This window comes from Equus caballus, chromosome 5 (genome assembly GCF_041296265.1).
Source record: "Equus caballus isolate H_3958 breed thoroughbred chromosome 5, TB-T2T, whole genome shotgun sequence".
Taxonomy (NCBI): domain Eukaryota; kingdom Metazoa; phylum Chordata; class Mammalia; order Perissodactyla; family Equidae; genus Equus; species Equus caballus.
In genome coordinates this window covers 10,598,939-10,612,053 of record NC_091688.1, presented here as the reverse complement: position 1 = coordinate 10,612,053, position 13,115 = coordinate 10,598,939, and the positions used below count along the sequence as shown (strand labels likewise).

Genomic DNA, 13,115 nt, shown 5'->3' with positions numbered 1-13,115 from the left:
TCCTGATAGAACAGCACTGCCATCTCCTGGCCTGGCTGGGTACAGCTTGCCCCCTGCCCTGGGCTGCTGGCCCCAACTGTATAGATTCCTGCTCTTTCTTGACAGAAACTCCTTCTTGAGCCTCTCCATCACCCAGGTGAAGCACTTAAGAGAATGACTTGGAAAATTTTTTAGTGGAAAACTTCCTCCAGCAAACGACTACATTTCGCCAAAAGCTTTTCATTATTTCTACTTGTTTTTCCCTCCGCCCTTCTCTACCTCCATTTGCGTTTCTCCTGTCCACATCCTCTCTCTCGTCACACACCACACCTGCTTCTTTCCCTTCACAACATCCCCTCGATCACAATCCCTTGGGTCATCCTTTGTTTCTCTCCTTGGCTCCTTCAGCACCTTCTGGCTTTAATAATCCTTGAATCCCTGAGAATTCCAAGTTAAAAAGCAGAGCTCCTGATGTCACGTGACAAACAAACACTGGGACCTGATTCCCAGGGGAAGCTACTGTCAAGAACCACCAGCCCTAAACTCTGCCACTAAAGGACCCCTTCCTGCCTTACCACGCATCCCCCTCAAATCCTGTTGACTCTTCCTCCTAAATTTCTCTTTAATCTGAGCCCTTCTCCCCTTTCCCACCATCTCTGCCACAGACCAAGAAAGTCAGCCCCTATTGCCTATTGCAATAGCCCTAACTAGTCTGTGAATCTCCATGCTTTCCCCAAAACTTCCTTCAACACCTACTCCCATTCACTTTCATGCCGCCAGAATGATATTTCCAAACTAAAAGCCTCACTACATGTGTCCCTCCAAGGTTTACAGACCTCTGAGTGTTCTCCACTGGCCAACTCTTGCCTCTTAGCAGTGGTCCTCAGCCCTGTGTGCATGTCAGAATCCCCTGGGAGCTTTAAAAAGCTCAGATGCATGTGACTCGGCTGAGACTCAGAGAAGCAGAGTCCTCAGAGGTGAAACAGGGTCTGTATACATAAGAACTCCAGCTGCTTCCGATAGACGGTGAGCACTGACAACCACAGGACTCGCACAACCAAGACAAGAGTCCCTGCTCATCTCTCCAGCCTGGCCCCCACCGATGACACCTCACCCCACGAGGAAGCCACTTTCCGCCCTCGAACATGCCACACTCCACCCTCTCCCGTCTCTGCCACCACACTCCTTTTTCCCGAGGTGCCCTGCCTCCTCCCAGGCCTCTCGTTTCTCCCGTCAACTCAGATTCGTCCTTCCAGACCTAATGCCCACATCACACCTGTGAAGCTTTCCCTAGTGCCCTGCTCTGCTCACTGCATCCAGACCACACCCCTGTTGACTCACTGTCCCCATTGCGCTACCCACTGTCATGGTTTGTCCCCGTGGCTGTCCCCGCCACACTGCGGGCAGGGGCTGGGTTCTGTCCATCACTGCTTTGCTAGCATCTTGCACGGAACAAGCAATGGCTCAGAGACCTTCTCAAAGGCTCAGATACTTCTGTCCTCGCTTCTACCCTAGTGCCTGGCTTGCAGCCCGTCCCTCCAATGACAGCTTTTGTTTTCTTTGGTTTGTCCTACAGGGTAAGAATGGTCCCTTAAGCTTCAAAACCCTGATGGCTCAGAACTCAACTCTCAGAAAAGCGTTTGACCCTCTGAAAAGCAGGTCTATCCATAACCCCATTCCTGGGACCTAAATTCAGCTGCCAGAGCCGGTCACGTTAAGATGAAGTTAGGCACGGAGGTTTAGGGCTGGAATGTTCTCCTCAGGCAGACAAATATTCTTTGAAAATGAGCCTCCCCTGACTTGCTTCTCTGCCCCGCTGTAGAGCCCCTGAAGGATCAGCTGAGGTTTTCTCTGCCCACTCCTTCTGGACAGCCTGGGTCCTTCGGGGGAAAGAAGGCAAGACACAACACCAGTCTCCCCACCAGTTCTCTTCTTGGCCAGTGGTGGAGGAACGCAGAGGTCAGTGAGCGTGGGGTGTGCTGCTGCCATCACCGATGCCTCCAGACCCAAATGACCCTCGGCAGGCGGCCCCCTAGGCCAGAGCTACTCAGACTGATCACCAACAGCAGCAGCAGCCAGCCCAGACCGACCCAGTCAGAAGGTCAAGAACGGGGCCCAGCCCTCTGTGCTTTACCAGGCATATCGGACGGCCCGTGACGCGCTGGGAAGCAGGGTCCACCAGGTACCACCCTCAGCTCTGAGTCATCCCAGGGTTTGATCCATTTTGCAAAGGACACTTTTTTTGTCTAAAAAGCCTGCACCCAGTGGGATGAGCACAAGGCTCTGAATCACTAAGGCGAGCACCCTCCGTGGAAACAGAAGACGAGAGGACTCAGTACTGGGAAGCTAGACAGAGGGGCCTTTAAGATGGAGAGCAAATTAGCTCAGGCTCGGCCCTGCTGATGCTGGATCACGACTAAAGGAATCTGGGCGATGTCTGCCCACAGCCCCTCCTCGGAGAGGCCTGCACAGCCCTCACCTCCACCACCGATCACTGCCTGCACCTTTCAGTCGTATTCTTCTTCCAGGGCACTTAACACTTCTTAAAATTGTCCATTTATGTGTGTTTGTCAGTCTCCACCAAAATAAGAGAAGCACAGGGCAAGAATATTATGTTTTGTTCACTTCCATAGTTCCAGTGTTTAGAGTAGAACCGGGCACACAATAGGGCCTAGTCAATATTTGTTGAATGAATGAATGACGGCACACACTCCATGTCTGGCTTGCTCACCTCTGTGGGCTCGCCGTCACTGCTCACCCCTGCCTCCCTAGCACACTGCCTGGTGAGGAGCAGGCAGGCGCTTAAATTCTTGTTGAATCAATGAACAACATGCAAGCACACCTTTAATGATCAGCCCCAACCCTACAACTGTACGCCATTCAGAGCCCCCACGATCATATCTAGCAGGGACCACAGCATTGCTCAGTGTGCATGTGTCAGCAGGAGGGCAAGGGGAGTGGTGCTGAAAACTTTGAAGGCTGACAAAAACTGTCGAGAATATGGCTTGGCACTCAGCCGGGGGTAAGACCTGGAGAACCTGAGGCAGTAACTGGCCCTCCGGTCCTGGAGGGGACTGCAGCTCGCAGAGCGCTGGGCTTCCTTCCCACTCACTCACTCCTCCCGGTTCCCAAGGCCATTATTTGCCATCACACGTAAGAGCCCACAGCCAACCAAACTCCATTATAATGCATAAATTGTACCTTCATTTGCACTTAGGTTAAATTTAGAATTCAAGTGCACTTACGTGGGGAAAATAACACAAGGCAAAATTTTTTAAATCACGTGGTTTATTATTTTCTTTTTTCTGTGAAGAGGAATTTAAGTTACTTCAATGGTCACTGACTTCGCTACAGAAAAACCTTCTAAAGTGACAGGAAAACAAGCAGAAAGGATCTGACCTCTCCGAGTGCCCATTCAAACAGTGAGCCTGCAGTGCTGAGAGCTTTCAGAAAACCCAGGGCTCCAACTGAGTGGGCGCGGGAAAGGAGGGAGGCTGAGGACCTGACGCCATGACAGGGAGACACTGGAAAGAGGCTTTGGGAGGAACCAATTACCAAGAGAGTCAAATTATTTAAAGTTGAAACGAGTGAGAATTTATTCACAACATATGCAGATCTATGAAAGATTATGCAAATAGCTGGAAAGGGGGCACTTAAAAATAGCGATAACACGAAGCCTTGTTTTCCAGCAGCCTGGATACTAGTCGGAACTAAGCTAAATGTGGATCCATCCTGGTCCCTTTGGGTTCCCTTTATTCTTCCTCATAACACCAGCAATTTTTTAAAAGGGGAAAATTTACATCTTTTTTGTCAAAACCCAGTGGTAACAGAGGTAACAAGCATCAGGCTACCTCAGCCCCTTGGTCATCAAAGAGAACCCTTCTTTGGTGCTTGTTTCTAGACAGAAGATTTGTATTAACAGAGCTTTAAATATATATATACCAATTACCAGAGATTTCCAATTGGTGAAGTGCTGGATTTTTTTTTTTTTTTTTTTGCCCTAAACCTATACATTTGTTGCTGAAGATAGACTGAAAAACCTTACAGTTTCAGTGCTGTCTTTCCCATACACACTGTGCAACTACTACTGTGTCAATTTTTCAGGCCCCAATATAATGGGCAAAAATGCAGGTGACAGAAGGTAACCTCTCTGGTTTGAAGCTTGGTGACACGCTTTGCCCTGCAGGTTATCCAGCCATCTCAGAAACTAGAGGCTCTGAGCGTCCTTCAAGCGTCCATAAGCCAGTCACCACTACCCACCCTACCCCAAGCTCAAGCAGCCCCAACCCGGGACCGGTCATCTCGTGTGACGATTTCTCACATGGGCCATCAGACTGTTCTCGTCTTTCCTCCTAGTGTCCGCTTCTTTCTGTTCAGGACATGCTCCCCACTGTAGCCATGAGGGCGGATTTTCAACTCCACATAAGGAATGGAGAATTCATGTCCTTTCCACGGCTCCCAGTTCACCCCCTGCACAAAAAAACCTAAGATCAAGAAAAGGCACCTGGGAGGAGGGTGAGATCAGTTATGGCACAAAGAAAAGCTTCTTTGCCAGTAATACCACTCCCTGTCTGCTTAGGGGAGAGAAAAAGAGACAAGTGGTGACTGGGATAGTATGATAAGGGAATTGAGGGTGGAATCTAGAAACGTGTGCCCTCTGCTGGTCAGCTGTGGTTAAACAGGCTGAGGTGACCTGGAAGCCCCGAGCAGTTGGAGGATGCGGGGTGTGAGTCCAGGCGGTGGGTGACGCCAGAGCTGCAGCAAAGATAACACAGGGTCAACCTGGCCAGCAAGGATCACATTATCTTTGCCTCACTCTTTGCTTTTCCAAAAAATTAAAGGCAAAAATAAACATATTAATTGGCCAATTGTGTAAAATCATTTTCAATTTAGACTGGTTAGATATTAGCTCTGGGGTAACAAATAGCCTGCTGAAAGCTAAATTTCATTTTATGTCTTTTGACTGGTGAGCGCAATAATATTTAATTCACTTAATAACCTTGCAACCTGGCCAATAAAGAGCCCAAGTGACCAATTTTATATATTTTAATTTGTGAAGTAAATAATAAACAAGAAGCTAAATGCCTTGCAGACTGTGAAAAGCACATTAACCAGATGAATGTCTTTTATTAGCAAATATGGGGATGGTTTAGGACACGCTGGCTGCTCATTTCAAATATCTGATCTCTGATCACAGGCTTCCCTGAGTCAGCCCACACGCTGCCACCAGGATTCATGGGCCCACCCTCCCGGGCTTCCCTGGGGGCAAATTTCTTCTTCCCTTTGAGAAACCATATAAGGATTAGGAGCCCCCACTGTTGGTCAGGACCAAAGTAATCAAAAGGTACCTGGACTTTAGAGGTGCTAATATTTACAGTAATATTGGCAGGAGGTGAGTTCTGGGGAGAGGTGGCTTCATGAAGGCTAGGATCAGGACCCAGGATGGGAAATTAGAAACCCAGGATGGGGACTCGGGGAGCTCACAGAGGGGATGGATTAATGATGAGTATGAACAAAGATGCAATTTTCAAGAAGCTGTGAGGGAGCAGGCAGGAGTTGCCCGGTAGCTGGCAAGGAGTCAAGATGATATTCACAGGTCATAGAGGTTCAAGGAATCACTGTAAGAAAGTTTCAGAGCAACGGAGGGGAAAGGAGCCCTGGAGAACGCTCAGCCCCGTGTGCACACTTCTGAAATGGAGAGACGGTTCAGCATAATGCTCTGGGCAGACTGTAGGTGGCTTTGGATGGAGTGGATCCAAGGGTGGGTCTGACCTAAGGCACGAAAGACTATTTTCCTGGTGATCAAAGGACTTGAGAGAAATCACTCTGGTTTAACTGGGAGAACAACTAGAAAGAATTATGAAGTGTCTGTTATGGATGGAAGGTTTGGGTCCTCCTAAAACGCATATGGTGAAGCCCTAACCCCCAATGTGATGGCATTTGGAGGTGCGGCCTTTGGGAGGTAATGAGGGTTAGATGAAATCATGAAGGTACAGCCCCCATGATGGGATTAGTGCCCTTATAAGAAGAGGAAGAGAGACCAGAGCTCTCTCTCCACCATGTGAGGACACAGTGAGAAGGCAGCTGTCTACAAGCCAGAAAGAAAGCTCTCACTAGGAACCGAATCTGCTGGTATCTTGATCTAGGACTTCCTAGCCTCCAGAACTGTGAGTAATAAATGTCTCTTGTTCAGCCACTCAGTCTATAGTAATCTGTTATAGCAGCCCAAGCTGAATGAGACAGGGCTCACGTGTGCAGTAGTAAAGTGAGATGGTGTGTGACCACATCTCTGTCTCTATTCAGCAGTGGGCAGCCTGAGCTCCCACCCACCTGCACTAAGTAAGTGAGCAGCACTGGTGGGAATGCAGAGTGGGGAGGGGTCTCAGCAGATGGACAGGGAGTGCCTTGACCTTGAGGCCATGGAACCTGGAAGAGAAGCTCTACTGCCCTGACAGCAAGCATCGGAAGGAGAGGGGCAGCCAAACCAACCAGGAGGGTGTCCCCTTTGGGAAATCAATGTGGGAAGAGCCTGGGACAAAAAAGATGTTTGCCTGTCACCTACCTCACTATGCTTGGTCTCCCCATATCTGCCATTGGGGTTGGCCAAGTGGCAGTTCTTGTACCACCAGCCGCCATGATGTGTCAGGGCACAGTTGCTGAGGGCGATATCGTTGTCTCTGTCAAAAGTGGTAAACTTCCATCCATTGTGGTAAGAAAGAGCGTCCCCTGCAGGAGAGAAGAGATGAAAGGTGAGATGCAAATTTCACCACTGATCATACTCTGGCCCAAGAGGACTCAGCAGGAAAATCTCCAGGCATGAAAACACCAAGGATCCGGCGAATTATGTCACAGGCAGTCACTCCTCTCTCGAAACGGCCAAGAGGAGAACATGGTACAGATGAAAATATTCTCTTTCCTGACCTGTCACCCAAACTTTAGGCCTGTTTATCCAAGAGCCTTAATGGCATTTTTCTTTAGAAGTTTCACAGTCATGTGAAATATTCAAATACCTAAAACCAAACTCATCAACTCTCCCGATAGTACCTGACCATCCCTCACACAAGCTAACCCCCCTCTCTCAATCTCCCTCTCTGCTTGACCATCCTCCCAGCCACCCAGACTTGAAACCCCTGAGTCATGTTTGAGAATCCTGTTGTACCCCTTTATCAAGCTCTTTTTTCTGCAGGTCACTCATGTATACCCCTACTCCCACAGCTGCCACCCTAAGCCTGTTCTCTTCTCTTTGGGCCTTCCTAGCCCTTCTGAAGCTTAAACATCCATTTTCATCATCTCAGGCCTAATGTTCTACTTCCCACCACATGGAGTTGAATTATTGCTCCTTGCTTTGCGGGCCTGTAACTCGGCTGTTCCCTTTGCACAATCTCATAGCCCACTGTCCCCACAGGCACTCTCCACTTGTGGAGTGGACAGGTCCACCTTCCATGCTTCTGCTCACCGACTTCTCTCTGCCCTGCCTCAGTCCAAATCCTAACCATTGCTCAAAGCCCACTGGATCCCACTGCTGAGGAAGACTCCCCTTATTAATCCTCCCACATACCCTCCTAACACACACACCTGAACTTCTAGAGTGCTCTGGACGCATATATATAATTTAGCACTTCGTTACATCCTGTCTGAAAATCTGCTGTAATTATTTCTCCTATTTCCCCCATCATATTTGTCATCCTTTTATAAGTTTGCTTTTTAACTCAGCTCATAAAAGGCACTAAGTGCCCATATCAATCACGAGCTTAATCAAGCTCTGTTCCTACAATAACAGTACTTACATTTACATCTGATCTCTGAGTCTACCCATCATCTTCACATAGATATTCTCATTTGATCCCATGACATGCCTGCCAGGTGGGTCAGGCAGCCTTCAGTCCCACCAGGAAACAAACTCCCCGAGGCTAGACTCTAGGGACCTGTCAAGGTCTCACAGCCCACAAACAGCAGAGCCAGGACTCCAATCTCAGTCCTCAGATGCCAAGTCCTGGGTTCCTTCTGATACACTGATTTGCCTGCGGCTTCCTTTATTTCAACAGAGGGCTTCAGTTATGCTAGTGAGAGCGAGCTTTCTCTGGCCGTCTACAACAATGGTTCTCCAAGTGGGGCCCCTGGACCAGCAGCATCAGCATCATCTGGGAACTTGGGAGAAACGCACATCCTCAGGCCCCACTCCAGACCTACCGAACCGGAAACTCTGGGGGAGTTCCCTGCAATCTGTGCCCTTCTGATGCAAGCTGAAGTTTGGGAACTTTTGTTCTGCAATTTCATTCATTTATTGAGGAGACATCAGAAACACCTGCTACATTATGGCCCAGCACCATGCTAGGCTCTGGGAATGCAAACAGAGGAAGTCCTTGCTCCCAAGAACTTAGTCGGAGGTAGTTGTTGTTGTTAGTGCTGTGGAGTAGACTCTGACTCCTAGCAACACCATGTACGACACAGCAGAACCCCGCCCGTCTCTTTGCACCACCCTGTGCCCTTCCGGTGCTGTCTCAGACAATGCCCTGCCGCTGTTCCCAGCGTTTATTCATAGTTGAGAGTGGTAGGGGCAGATATAGAAAGAGTTGACACACATTGTGTAAGGGGAAGGTCCCAGTTTGTCCCTCTGACTTGGGAGCTCCCACAGCGGCCCTTGGCCCTTCTCTGCCTCAAGCAGCAAAAGCAGGAGGAGTGAGAAGAGGGTGATAAAGGCCTTTCCTCTCAGACACAGCAAAACACTCTGCCCCCATTAGTTGTCTCTGATCAAAGACAGGCAAACTGTCACTTTATTCACACACATTTCCTCCTCCATTCAGAGTTCTTGCAGACAGTTAACTACAGCTCTAAATAACATGCAAGGGCTCCCTGAGTAATGCTCTCTCAAAGTGCACAGCTCATCTAACTTGCATTTCAAGTTCCCACCGCTGCTTCCTAAGAATCTGTGCAGAGGATGTTTCTTAAAGATTGGCTGTGGTTATCTATCCCTGGACACTGGGATAAAGAAAGGGGAAGCAGGTTTCAGCCTAAGGGTGGGAGTTTTTTTCTGCAGATGGATTTTCTACCTTCTAGAAACAGAAGCCATACTGATGTTCTGGGTAGAGATAGTGACTGTGCTCATAAATCAAAAAATAACTCTCCTCTGGTCATCAGGCCCCAGCTGAGACAGTTTTCTGATTTATTAAGCTTATCCCCCTAAGTAAGATAAGGTGGAAGAGCCAGTGGTGGTTAGACTCCCTCCCTTCTACTGGCATTTTAGGAGAAAATCTAGGTGAGAGATAAGCGCCCCACTTCTACCATAATGACTTTGGGTGGGAAGCTGGTTCTTCTCAGGGAGTGCGTGGGAGGGGTTGGTGACAGGCCCGCAAAAGGTCATCACCCATCTCACCAAAATGTCACTCTAAGCACTTCCTCCTCCAGCACTTCCTGAGACAGGAAAGATGACCCAGGCCACTGAGCCATCTCAGACCAGAAGACATCACTGACATCATATCCCCTATAAGTCACACAGCCACAGGACCATGTGTCTGGACCTTGAACATCTTCTCTCCTGGGACCAGGAATAGGCCAATGAAAGAGTGATTTGTGCCATCTCTAGCTATCCCTTTTGTCCACGTACCCAACAATTTTTCTCTCTCTCTTTTTTTTAAGTACCAGTATTTAAGAATCCACTCAAAGCAAGAAGGGTGCTGGCATTTGGGGTAGAACAATTCTTCAGTATGGATATTTGGCCTCCCCGGCCCCAGCCCACAAAATGCTGGCAGAGACCTTCAGTCACATTGCCAAGTCCCCCCACCCAGGGGTGGACCCATCCCTGGTTGAGCAGTGCTGTCTCCTGCAGGTGGGACTCAGAATCAGCTGTAAATGATGGGTCAGCCTGTAGAAGTCATACTGCTCCATTCCAAACATCTATTTATGTTTTCATTTTAATCTCTGAAGAGATGAATAGCATTTTGAAGGTAGAGCTCATAAAATGTCCTTCCTGCCCCACTCCAACATTCGTAATCAGATGCTGAACTTACACAGCACTGCCTGGCTGGAGTTTCCTTCATGGCAGCACAATGGGCTTACTGATAGGACTTCAGTGAAAGTAAAAGTTGAGGGTCCACCTGGATAGTCTGAGTAGGGGACAAGTGTTAAACCACGCATTTCCACCAGGGCTCCACATCTCCTGTTCTAATCAGAGCTATAATGCAATTAAAAGCTGAGAAGAGCTGGCTTGTGCATGGAGATATCAAAATGTTCACCTTCTATTTGAATGCCATGTCCTCTGAACAGAAACTCACCATTTAGGACATGAGTAGCCAGAAGCTCCCTAAATTTCAAAATCCTCCTCAGGGACCAATCAGCATATATAAGGAACACTAAAGCTCCCTAACCATGTCAGTGCAATTCAGAATTCAGAAGGCTAGTACACATGGCAGACTAGATCGCTGCCCAAATGCTACCTGATTTGAAAGTCTCTCAAGGCTTCCTTAAAAAATATCTCCCCACTGTCAGGCCTGAACAACCTCGGAAGAGAATTATCTGTTAATCACAGTTAAAATGCAAATAGAGTACCTAGGAAGAGAATCCCATTAATTCACGAGTATGTTGACTCCCTTTCACTCATTTTCCCATTAGCATCAGTTCATTGACTGGGTTATTTTAAGACGAGCGTCAGAAAAGCTACATGTGAATGGCAGAGGAAAGGGGAATGGGAAGCCTAGGAAGGCAGGTCTGAGTGAGGTGCCCACCCAGGAGGCCGGTGAGGGCACTGGGTTTCAGGGAGAGATGTGGGACACAGGCACCAAAGGGAAACACCCCAACTCCACATCTTGTCTGGGGAAGGTCCATGGATGGAGTCTCTGAAGATCGGGACTCTTTAGCCTCAGAAAGGAAGGCTGACTCATGGCTGTGGTCAGTAGTAGACAGGGTATTGGAAAGAAAAGGGATGACCCTATATACTGAGACCAGAGCCGGAGGAGGCCCAAGGGGTCTAGGAGAGACTGCAATGTGCGTCCCCCTTACACCTAAGTGTTGGAAGATCGTGGAATCAGCCATCAGCAAAGATGTCTGATCTCATGGGCGGGGGCGGGGGGCTGGGGGGCGCAGAGGTAGGCAGAGTGCTTAATCCTACAAAATGGCGTCTTTAAATCCCCCTCATCCAGTTAATATCCTTATAATAAGACATACGAATGTCCAGCTGTGTTTCTCAATTGTGTTTAACTGCCTTATTCCTATGCCTGACTTTCGTGCTTTGAGTGGATTTTACTTTATTATACTCTGAGTGGATGTAGCACAGTACACTGTACGTCTAGAAGCTGTCTGTAAAGTACAAAAGGGTTGCCCAGCCTGTTCCCAGCCTATGGAGACCCAGCACACTGAGGGAAGAACTGACAGTCCCCAGCGGTGCAGGCAGTGCAGTATCTTTTTTTCCAAGGATGTTTTTTCCCTGAAACAATTCTTTGCACACTTTTCCCCACCCAGCACCTAGTCGGAACCCTTGAACAGTTCTCCATGTCTGCTACCCAAACTCCTCTCTCTCTAGTAGGTGCTTTGTCTCCCTCTGTGTCACCATGTCACCAAACTCACCCTTCACTGACGCCTGTGGAAGCTATTTGCATCTCAGGGACTATTCTTTACAATACAAAGCATCCATAAGATTATATAGAAAGGTCTTGCTAGCAATATTATATTTTAAACTCACCTACTCTGCGCCAGGCTCCATGCTAAGCACTGGGCAACAAGAGCAATGCAAACTTCATGTGATTTTTCTAAAAATTAAATTATAAGACCTGAAAAAATTTGCATTAGCAGTTGGCCACTTTAGATCATGGTGTCTGTTCGCAGCTTTATGCTGTTCAGAGTCCTTGAGCAGACAATTTTGAGAAGGCCTGCAAGGCTTCAAGAGTGCACCCCAATTTCCTTGCCTGAGCTCAGTCCTTGCTCCCCAGCCCCCCGAACTCCCCCAGGCCTGGGGAGCCCCTTCCTTTCCCGTCATCCAAGTTCTACCCTTTCAGACCCAACTCCAGCTTCCTGAAGGAAGCTCCCTTCATTGGCCCCAGTCCTCAGTGTGCCCACCTTCTCCACACTCCTGTCATTCTTTATTCTCCTTACCATTTATCTGACTCTCTGCAAAAGTTGCCTTATATTATTACTTATCTATTCATGCTTGAGTCTAAGGGGAGAGACCATGTCTTATACTGTCAGTCATTTTGGCTGGAAACACATTCCTACATAGTTACACCAAAGTCAAAAACATGCAAAGTCAAACAACAGACTTATTTGTTAGGGTTTTAAAAACTGTAAATATAGGTTTAAAATGTAATATTAAAACAATAACCACCCTTCCCCTCTTAAATACTCAATGGTATAATCCCAGCTTTTCTGCCACGTTGCTTAATTTTGTTCTTTTCCTTCACAACTGAACACACAATCAACTGGCTTAAATCCAGTGAGCAGCTAATCGAGGCCCTGCTTTCCACGGAACCGCTAATTCCTGTGTTGTCACATTTGTATGAAGTTAACGAGACCTATACTTCTAATTGTTTGAATCACCACTTTCATTTTTCTGTCTTTATTCATGGCAAAGTACCACAAAATATTTTAATAATGACACAACACACACTGCTGTGCAAGGATGGCAGCCACACTGCTAAAGCCAAACGAAAGGTGGGCAGGCACCATGAAATCATTCAGAATGTGGGTTTCTCAGCTAATGTGCAACAGCCTGAATCTGGGAAGTATAAGAGGAGGGGGATCGATGTAAAATGTACAAAAGTTCCAATTTTATGACGGTGAAGGATTGCTTGAATGACTCTGTTTACCCCCACCCCCCCCCGCAGGGAGCAGGGTCTCAATTGTGAGGACAATTCACCTTCGCAGAACAATATTCCATCACCCAGATCCATGGCATGTGGCAAACCAATGCTTAGACACCCAGAGAGCAAGAGACCCCAGCTGTAAGGAAATGTTACTTCTCACCTGCTGTGCCTCTGTATTTCCCAACCGTGAGCTTGAACCGCTCCTTGCTGGAAGCCACTTGGAAGAAATCATATATGGCATAGGCAGACTCATTGGCAGTCTGTAAGTCCACTCTCACCTCATACCGGGTAGGAGTGCCAGTGGTGAGATTGTGTAGCTTGTCAAGTCCTAAAAAGAAGGGATGG

General features: G+C 48.0%; 1 protein-coding gene across 12 annotated transcripts in view; it reads right to left on the bottom strand.

Moving 5' to 3' along the window:
- Nucleotides 1–3,550: 3,550 nt before the first annotated feature.
- Nucleotides 3,551–13,115, bottom strand: part of TNN (tenascin N) — a 104,391-nt gene continuing 94,826 nt past the window's right edge. For all 12 annotated transcript variants that reach the window (XM_023640584.2, XM_023640587.2, XM_070267723.1 and 9 more), the window contains 3 exons: nt 12,931–13,098; nt 6,542–6,705; nt 3,551–4,449 (listed from right to left, as the gene is read on the bottom strand). In XM_023640584.2, coding sequence (XP_023496352.2) covers nt 4,309–4,449; nt 6,542–6,705; nt 12,931–13,098 — 473 coding nt within the window. In that variant the 3' untranslated portion in view covers nt 3,551–4,308. The remainder of the gene's footprint in view (nt 4,450–6,541; nt 6,706–12,930; nt 13,099–13,115) is intronic.